The sequence below is a fragment of the Puntigrus tetrazona genome, chromosome 4, assembly GCF_018831695.1.
Source record: "Puntigrus tetrazona isolate hp1 chromosome 4, ASM1883169v1, whole genome shotgun sequence".
NCBI lineage: Eukaryota > Metazoa > Chordata > Actinopteri > Cypriniformes > Cyprinidae > Puntigrus > Puntigrus tetrazona.
In genome coordinates this window covers 11,784,215-11,794,026 of record NC_056702.1, presented here as the reverse complement: position 1 = coordinate 11,794,026, position 9,812 = coordinate 11,784,215, and the positions used below count along the sequence as shown (strand labels likewise).

The following is a 9,812-nucleotide window of genomic DNA, read 5'->3' as shown; positions in this document are numbered from 1 at the left end:
TGACTTAATTAACAGACCTAATTGCATGAAGCTCGTATAAAATGGTTTTACGTCAGTTCATCCAAATTTACTTTATAAAAAAAATTAGATATGTACATTCGTTTATATTCGTATTTAGATGTACGTATTACTTCTCTAAAGCCACTAAGTAACGTCAAGCTGCTTTTATATGTAGTCCCTGAAAGGACCCCGAGATCCTCCACGTGCAACTACAGTTAGCTACGTTGTCTTAAATTACTTTTTCAAGTTTAATTACGTCTCAAGAAACACCAGCACACTTGCAGACCTGCAGACAAACTGAAACCCATGAACACTAGGGGACAGTACAAGCTAAAACTTTACACTCTAATAACATTACTCAGAAAACATTTAAATACAATTCTCTCTTTATAACACACACACACACACACACACACACACACAGAGCGAGAGCACGTGTGAGAGGGAAATACGATATTAGATATGAAACGTATTCCCCTGATGCAGCGTAGCAATAACTAATAAAAACAACCCTTGAACTTTTTTTATTGGTTTACTATTTGATACGCCCGTTATCTAAGCTATGCTTACACAGCTGCTTATAAGCACGATGTCATTTTACATGTCAGGAAATTAACGTTAGCGCCATGTTTATTGCGCAATGTGCAGAGCTCGATTCTGATTGGCCGTCTGGGCCGCGCGGCGCTCGGACGTTCCGTCCTCTATTCCAAATAGAACGTTTTCTTTCCCGACGTTTTCCCCTCTCGCGGTTGCCCGCATTGCTCGATCCTGATTGGTCAGCGTTCGCATACATCCGAACCGTACGTCGCACGGGCACGTGCCCCGAAGAGCTCGATTCTGATTGGTTAATTGCAGCTTTCGCAATATTCCTTACTTCTGATACTTTTCTATTTTGTGGGAAACGACGCTGTTAGATAGCTATTACGGAATGGTAAAGGTAAATCAAAACCAGCGTTTATTAATAATAATAATAATATCTACCACACTGACATTTATCACCAACTCCAACACTTTGCGCTTTTCCTTCTCTCGAGTCTTTTCGGAGTTCACTTTAGACTCTTATCCCGTGCTAAAGCTCAGCCCTCTTCTGATAGCGACACTGGCCTTGGCTTCTGAATGCCGTGCGTTACGCGCCCGCTCCCCGCCCAGCGGCGCGTTATCGCGCGCAGATAACTCCGTCTTAACAAGAGGGTCTCCGGGCGTGATGCGCAGCAATCCGGTCCCAAATCTCCTCCTCTGCAACCTTCGATCCCTGGAACTTACATAATTCCCAGGACGACCTCATGCTCGCACCTGACGCGCCGCCGGTCAGTGTTGGTCCAGGCTGCCGCTCGCCATCATGACCTGCTGCGATCTGAAATGCGGGCTCACCGCGGGGACCGTGCTGGGCGCCCTGATCGCCTTGCTGGGCGGGATCCTCATCCCCGTGGGCAACATGTTCATTGAAAACACCGTGCGCACGGTAAGCCGTCGTCCTTTTTAAAAAATTTTTTTTTTGTAATATCGATATTCGGCGCACATGCGTTTGCAGATCTTCCAGAAAGAGACGGTGCAACGATGAAGTTGCTGTGGGGAAAATATTCTGAATAATTTAGGAACGGCGGGCTACAACGGACTATGAGATGAAATAAAACGAGGTTTATGGGTCAAGGGCGTTTAGAAAATAAATAAATAAACGTATAGTTGTCGCGCGTATTATACATGCAATTTATTAATTGGAGTTTCACGTGTTTTGCGTTTTAATAAACTCGTTAAATAGCATCTAATGCATCGCGCAGAGATAAGTTGTGTATGTGAGATAGTCATAGAGATATTTAATGTACTTATCTCTTGGTGTCAAGGTCAATGACAGCGTGTTAAATGAGCTCAATTTCTATATTTAGGCACACAAAAACAAAACAAAAAAGGTTGGAAATGTTCTGTAGCATTATTGTAGACTTAAAGGTGTGCGCCTGTGCAGAAACTGAGTGAAGCAAACACCGTATTTAGAAATATTCCCTGGGATGTGACAACATGCCCCAGCCTACCCCATTTTGAAGTGTACAGAAGTACACAGTGTCGTTTAAAAAGTGTGTCTGACGCCGAGTACGTTTTGTGTCCCTGAAGGAAACCGTGTTGGAGAACGGGACTTTAGCGTTCGACACCTGGACGTCTGTAGACACGGCGATATACAGACAGTTTTGGCTGTTTAACGTCCAGAACCCTGACGAGGTTTTGAGTCAAGGGGCCAAACCTGTGGTGGTGCAGAAAGGGCCCTACACATACAGGTAAAACGTGCCGTATTAATAGATATCCAATCAATACTCATGCAAAACAAACTATATGTCTTTATCTCTTAAAGTCTTTTGAGCTGCTCTGAAACCACCATATAGGATCTGCGTCGATAGTTCCCCAAAGTGTAGGCCATTTTTAACTACTTCTGAGACTTAAAACAGACAGCAGTATCAACATGAGCGCTTCGAGCTTGTTCAAGAGTTTTATCACGCTGCTGTCGTTTAATTGCTGCATTTTGATAAGCCAGAAATTATCTGATGGGATGATTCTTATCAAATTAAGGCAAATGTTGCGCTCCATCCTTATGTCTGTCTTGTTCTGAAGTAATATAACGAGCAGTTTAATAAAAAAATGATATATATATATATATATATATATATATATATATATATATATATATATATATATATATATATATATATATATATCTACTTATGCCATTCTGTTAAATATAGCCTTTCTCTGCTATATAGTTATATGACCAGTAAATAGCCCCTAACTCTTTGTTTCAAGGCACTAAATGCTCATAATGTATTTCTTTGTGGTCAAACATGCTCTCATGTTCTCTGTTGTCCTCTAGAACACGTTATATCCCCAAAAGAAATATCACCTTCAACGACAACTACACTGTGTCCTTCGTGCTGCCGGCGGGAGCCATCTTTGAGCCAGGAATGTCAGTAGGCACAGAGGAGGACGTATTCACATCGATCAATCTAGCTGTAGCAGTATGTATTTCGACAACCGTCTCTTGCCATCTTTCTCGCCCTTCTGTCCTTCTCTTCATCCGTTTCTTTTTCTTCTCCCTTGTCCTCCACGTCAAGCTAATGCGATGCATGTTCCTCAAGACCGAAAATTCAGCTCTTGGTTAAACACATGCCGGGGTAACCGACGCGTTAAAGTGTAAAAATAGAAAACATTCATTGTGCATCGTAGTGATATTTCGCAGCATTATGGTTTCCAAATAACATATGGCAGTGGCGCGAGGTCGCTGACCCCCTGATATTGAGAAAAACCGCTTCAGCATTTGTCGCCCGGCTGTGAAGCAAGTCAGCTAAAGTTTGTCAGATCATTGATTAAATGTTGATATCTGTGATTATCGAGAGTCAGCACAGCGCCCGTGTTAAAATGTAACCAACAATGCAGCACGATCATTCGTTTTCGTAGATAATATTCATAATTGCAGGCGACGTTCAGTCAGATAAGGGCCCTTTAGAGACGATAAATGCAAATAAATTTTTACAAGTGTTGTCGATTGCGAGTTTTCTTTTTATTTATTTACGACGGGCTCTGTTTCCGTGTGTGTGCGCTGTGATCAGCTAGAGCTTTCTTTTCTTCTCTTCCAGGGCGTTTACAGCTTACTAGACCACGGTCTTGCGAACTTGCTCATCCAGCGCTCCAACTCCACACTTTTCCAGAACAGGACCGTTAGGGAATTGCTGTGGGGCTACAAAGACCCGATGCTGAGCAGCACGCTTGGAGTTTTTTATCCAGTAAGGCTTTGTGGCGTTCGCTTGTGAACTAAACTGTATTCACGTATGTACGGATGCAAGCAGACCTTTTTTATTGCTGTAACGCGTGCAGATATGCGTAAGAAGAACGTAAAAATACTTCGAAAAGGAATAGTTCTCCAGAAAATGGAGTATTTGCTCACCCGTAGTAAGCAAGCATGGGTTTGTTTCTTCATCTGAACACATTTGGAGAAATGTAGCGTCACTTGCTCACCGATAGATCCTCTGCGCTTGAATGAGCGTCCGAACATCTGATGAAAGCATCCATGAAGTGAAAGCTGCATGTTCGTACTAAATATGAGCCCGTAATCCATAAACACGCTTTCTTCAGCAAACATACAAAAATCGAAAACCACTTATGTTTCGAACTGTTTTCACTTGTAAACGGTGCTTCCTCCGAGCATATTTCTCTCCCGATTCACGAAACGTGGATTTTTTTTACCGGAAGAAGAAGCATAGTTATAGACAGAGGACTCAAATTTCAGCCAGATATGAAACATCTCAATCACGAACTGTTTTTAAACGTGTATTTCTTGCGTCATGCGACAATAAGAGTCGTGTAGATTTTTTTAAAACTGTTGTTTGGACTCTCGTTCCGACGGCACCCATTCACTGCAGGGGATCTATTGGGGTTTCTCCAAACTCATTAACATCCTGGAAGGCCTGAGGTTACCTTTTCCCTCAAAATATCTTTTTGAGCGTACTGTTCCTTTAAAGACACCATGGCTGATTTAATGAAAGCTGGTCATAGATAAGCCTTGAAGATAATCCACAAAGTTTCACCTCATAATTTAAAAATGCCTATGTTTTTAGTTTTTACTGACCAATTTGTTGAGGTCCAGGAAAAATCATACCTGTTTTTCTTTCAGTACAACGACACCATCGACGGACCGTACACTGTATTCACAGGCAAAGATGACATTAAGAAGGTAGCCACCATTGAGCGCTGGCAAGGGGAACCGTGAGTAGAAGAATTCACGTAACCTTTGGTTCCTTGGGTTGCAGACGGATTTGTTCTCTAAAAACTAAATGCAGATACACTAAATACAGAACTTTGTTTATGATTTTAAGCAACCAGGGAATCTTAACAAACCAATGAACGCAACATTAGCCATCCTCATGCTAACACTCTCATCAAAAAATGTAATGTTGTACAGATCGCTGAGTTACTGGAATGACCCTTATTGCAACAAGATAAACGGAACAGGCAAGTTTACCTCTAACATACTACACTGATATTGAGTCCATATGACATCTGGCCTAAAACTTCATCCGATTTAATTATTAATCATCTTTAGATTTTGAGCTTTTCTACAAGGACATCCTGCGTTCTGTGATATCTGGTGTAAACAGCAAACGTGATATTTCACACGTTAATCACTTTTCTGTTCTTATGTCCAACAGACGGTTCCTCCTTCCGTCCTTTCCTGGACAAGAAAGAACCCCTGTACTTCTTCTCATCCGATATCTGCAGGTATTTTCAGCGCCTTCCCCGGATATTCAGTACGAAAAGTCAATAAAATGCAAAAGATTACTTTTTCAGCAACAAAACTTGAGCCAGGTACAAAGTCGTTTTTAGTTAGCCGGTCTCGAGGTTTCTTATGCTTATCTCTCTTTTTAATAAATTGTATTTGTTATTCATTTTATTGGAGTTATAAATCTCCAGATACGTTATATATTGCAGTTTCTCTCATATCGGCAGTGTTCTCATAATCTGTTGATTAACGTCTCATCTTCTTCGTGAGGGTTCATGGACTTTTATCTTCAGGCGTTTGATTAGATCTGATCTAGTATCCCGATATTTACAAGCATAATGCTTTTATGTGTCCAATATCATGCTTTTATGTGTCCGGTTTTGGTTTGTCATTACCACCAGAGGTCAGGCCACTCATTCTGAAGGGTCACGGATGTCAGAAAAAAAAACTCTAGTAATGCTAGCAGTTCTTCACTTTCAGCCTAATGCAATTATGTGTGGCTGTAAAGCTATAACTGCAGGAGATCAAAGCTAGGCAGTCTTTTTTTTTAATTTAGTCACATGACAAGTGTTAAAAATGTATAACTGCGAGCATGCCTTGAGGCTTTTGAAATGTTTTTTCCTCGTGTTTTCGCTCATGCATACGCGATGGCTAAAAAGTGTCCAGGCGCTTAAAACACACTTAAAATGTACGAGCGTTGCTGTATTACATGCAAAGTATACATTTAAATTGAATCATTTTAAAATCTAAGGATGCTTTTCAATCAAAGCCAATATTTCACAAACATGTAATATATTATTTAATGCTGGGCAACGGTTAATCATGATTATTCACGTCCAAAATAATGTATTTGTGCACACAATATACGTGTGTGTGATTAAATACAAACGCATGCACATATATATTCAATACATATATTACAAACTTTATGAATTTAAAAACATGCATATAAATACATTGAAATATCTTCTTGTCTTTACACACATGTATATTATATAAACAATCTTACAGACCTTTGAAAGGTAGTGTATTATATCAATTATATTAATTATAAAACAATTGATTTCTTGTTCAGTATGAAGACACTTTTGGGTAGTCCTAAGTTAGTGGCTACATATTAATATTTATTGTGATGAAACGCTCCTTTTATACATCTGTGATAAATGTCACACTTGTCCTCTAGGGCAATATCTGCCGTGTACGAGGAAACCGTTGACCTGAAGGGAATCGACGTGTACCGGTACATGCTGCCTCCTGAAGCTCTGGCCTCTCCAGCGGTCAACCCAGATAACCAGTGCTACTGTACGGACCCCGTGATCACCAGGAACTGCACTACGGCAGGACTTCTGGACCTCACGCCCTGTAGAGGTCAGCGCTCGGGGCCTCGTGTGAATTCAGCTGAGACCGTAGTGGACCGAACGCACTATTTTGACCAAATGTGTTTTCCCAGGGACCCCGGTATTCCTCTCTCTGCCCCACTTCCTCTATGGCAGCAATGATCTCCATCAAGGCGTGATCGGACTCAACCCAAATTTCGATGAGCACTCCATATTTCTGGACGTCGAACCGGTGAGGAACCTGTTTCAGCTTGCGCCCGTTTTCTTTCATTCAAAGCAAGAAACTTTAAGCTAACGGCGACGCTTTTTGCGTCGTTTCTAGATTACAGGCTTCACTCTGAGATTTGCAAAAAGACTTCAGGTCAACATGCTGTACGGCCCGTCGGAAAGTATTGTGTATGTACACGGACATCACGTATCGTCACTGAGCTAAATTCATCCATGCATGGCCTAACATGACTTCCTGTGTCTTTCTTTGTCACAGAATTTTGAACAAAATCAAGGACTACACGGTTTTCCCTATTTTATGGGTAAACGAGGTAAGTGTTAACGAAGCATCAGTTTCATTAAAGCAGTTAGGTCCAGCTAAAGAATACAGGTCGAGCAAAGCACCTATAATAACCTTAGTATTTTTATTTATAAAAGAGCAAATATGTCATTTTGAGGCCATGAATGTTTGTAATTTAATTAATTGTTTGGCATACATATATATATATATATATATATATAATTGTCAAACGATTAATTACAAAAAAAATTACAAATTGTTTAAATAACATATGTGAGTGTACTGTGTATATTTATTATGTATAGATGCATATATATTTATATGTTTGTATTTTTCTTTGTTATTATATATATATATATATATATATATATATATATATACAATGTATGTAAACAAAAACCTTTTATTTTAGATGTGATTTTATATATATATATATATATATATATATATATATATATATATATATATATATATATATATATATATATATATAAGCTATTTATCTAGCTATGTCTATACAAAGAATAATTAGGTTAATAAAGTATTTTAAGTTCATATAGAGCATTTAGGTCCAACTAAAATGTGTAAGTCCACTTAATGCCAATAGGTCCAAAAACAGATACAGATCAAAGCATTTATGTTCATCAAATTTAATTAAAATATTTAGGTCAAATACAGCATTCTAGTCCAAATAAAATATTTATTAAGGTCCATTTAAGGAAAGTGGTCAAAACAAAGCATTAAGATCCACTGAATTAACTCACTCATTTAAAATCATATGTATTCATTGTTTAATACAACATATATTAAATAATACACTCAGATACGGGTGTATGATTATGCTGTGGGTTTGTGATTGGTCCAACTGAAGCATTTAGATAAAATAAGACTCTAGATCGTTATCTCCACTTTAATTTGGTACTTTAGACCCATTGGGACATTTCTGAAATCTCGGAATTATCACGGCCCATAAACGGCTAATCTCACACATGTCTGACCCCTGGACCATCTGATAGCTTCATCAGAGCAGGATTAGGGGCCTCTCCGCTGACTGACTGTAAGATCTTCTCTCTGATTTAGACGGCGGTTCTGGACGACGAGACGGCCGACATGTTCAAGAAAGAGCTGATTTCTCGGATGGAGCTGCTGGAGGGGGTTCAGATCGGACTCATAGTGGCCGGCTTAGTCTTATTCGCCAGCTGTTTGATCGGATTGATCGTGGCGTGCACGAAACCGAGCAATAACAAACTTTCTCTGATCGTTAAATAAAGCGAGGGAGCTTTGCGTGTTCGATTTCTTTTTTTTTTTTGATGGCGCACTTTGTGAGAATTGTATATTGTAATTGTTATCTGCGCTCGGAGTACCGCGATTCTATTTATATAATTTATAAGCTCTGCATTTTTGCGTCGCGAAATGATTTCCTTCTGTATTCGGCTTGATTATCGTATCAAGTTATACTTTTAAATGGTTATCGAGGGCAAAGGTTCTGCCATTTTGTGGTCGTACTGTGATTCATTTAAATATAAAATAGTTTTGTATGTCGGCACAATTTCAGTAAAACGAAGAACTGTGAAACTTGGCCTCGCTGTGCTTTGTGTTTTCTTTCGTTTCTTTAGTTTTTCGTGCTCTTCGCGTAGTTTTTGTCATCCACACATGTCAAGTTTTGCCTTTTCGTGCCTAAAAACAGAAACAAGACAGACACAGAAGAAATTCTGCAACAGATTTATACTCTGTAAATTACTTTCCATTCTCTAAAGTCATTACGGGAGTTTTTGTAGAACGAGAGGCTTGAGGTTGAGGTTTGTTTAATGTGAAAGTAGGCCTGGCAGCTACCTCCTCTTTCTTGCTTTATGAATTATAAAACGCAACTGGTCATCTGCGACTGCTGCTTTTCTTTGTCTGGTTTGACAGCTTTTAAGCTAATAAGGGCCAGAGCGAAACCGCATGCTTTGGAATAAAAGCTTGCCGGATGTTAAGGCTACCAAAACAAAAATATGCACAATCGTTTGTTAAACCAGACATTTCATAATGTTTGTTTAAAAGACATCTCATTGAGCAATGCAAGACTATACTGTATATAAGATGAATAATGCATTTTTAAAAAGGGTGCATATTGATAATTGGTTGATATTGGAGAATTTTGCATGCTCCTTTCATGTGTCCCTATGTTTATATATATATACATATATATATACATATATATATAATATATATATATATATATAAACATAGGGACACAATATATCAGCTCCGCCATCATATACATATTTATAAACAATATAACACGAATTATTTAATAGTCTTAAAGGCGTAGCTCACCGCAAAAATTTCATTTTGTCATTAATTACTCACTTTCATGTCGTTTCAAGACCTTTGTTCATCCTCGGAACACAAATGAAGATATTTTTGATGAAATCCGAGAGCTCTCTGACCCAGCCGGCAACGTAAATGAAATGTCTCCTGGCCCAGAAACGTAGTAAGGAAACCATTGTTAAAATACTCCATCAGTGGTTCAATTGTATTTTTTATGAAGATACGAGAATAGTTTTTGTTCACGAAGAAAACAAAAAATAACGACTCTTCATCATTAACTTGCATCAAGGAGAGTATCGCGACGCATGCGCATTGCTTTTCCGGTGCACGTGCGCTTCAGCAGCATCACGCGCACGCGTCGTTCACGCGCAGAGGATTTGCACGAACGTTCCTACTG

At 39.2% G+C, this 9,812-nt stretch overlaps 1 protein-coding gene across 1 annotated transcript; it reads left to right on the top strand.

Moving 5' to 3' along the window:
- The first annotated feature begins 1,106 nt into the window (after window positions 1–1,106).
- Window positions 1,107–8,681, top strand: cd36 (CD36 molecule (thrombospondin receptor)). Its single transcript, XM_043236999.1, has 12 exons — window positions 1,107–1,462; window positions 2,107–2,267; window positions 2,855–2,999; window positions 3,618–3,764; window positions 4,652–4,743; window positions 4,940–4,989; window positions 5,187–5,256; window positions 6,441–6,625; window positions 6,708–6,826; window positions 6,917–6,990; window positions 7,079–7,133; window positions 8,183–8,681. The coding sequence occupies exons 1-12, from the start codon at window positions 1,340–1,342 to the stop codon at window positions 8,369–8,371; spliced, it is 1,410 nt and encodes a 469-aa protein (XP_043092934.1). The 5' UTR covers window positions 1,107–1,339; the 3' UTR covers window positions 8,372–8,681.
- Window positions 8,682–9,812: the final 1,131 nt, after the last annotated feature.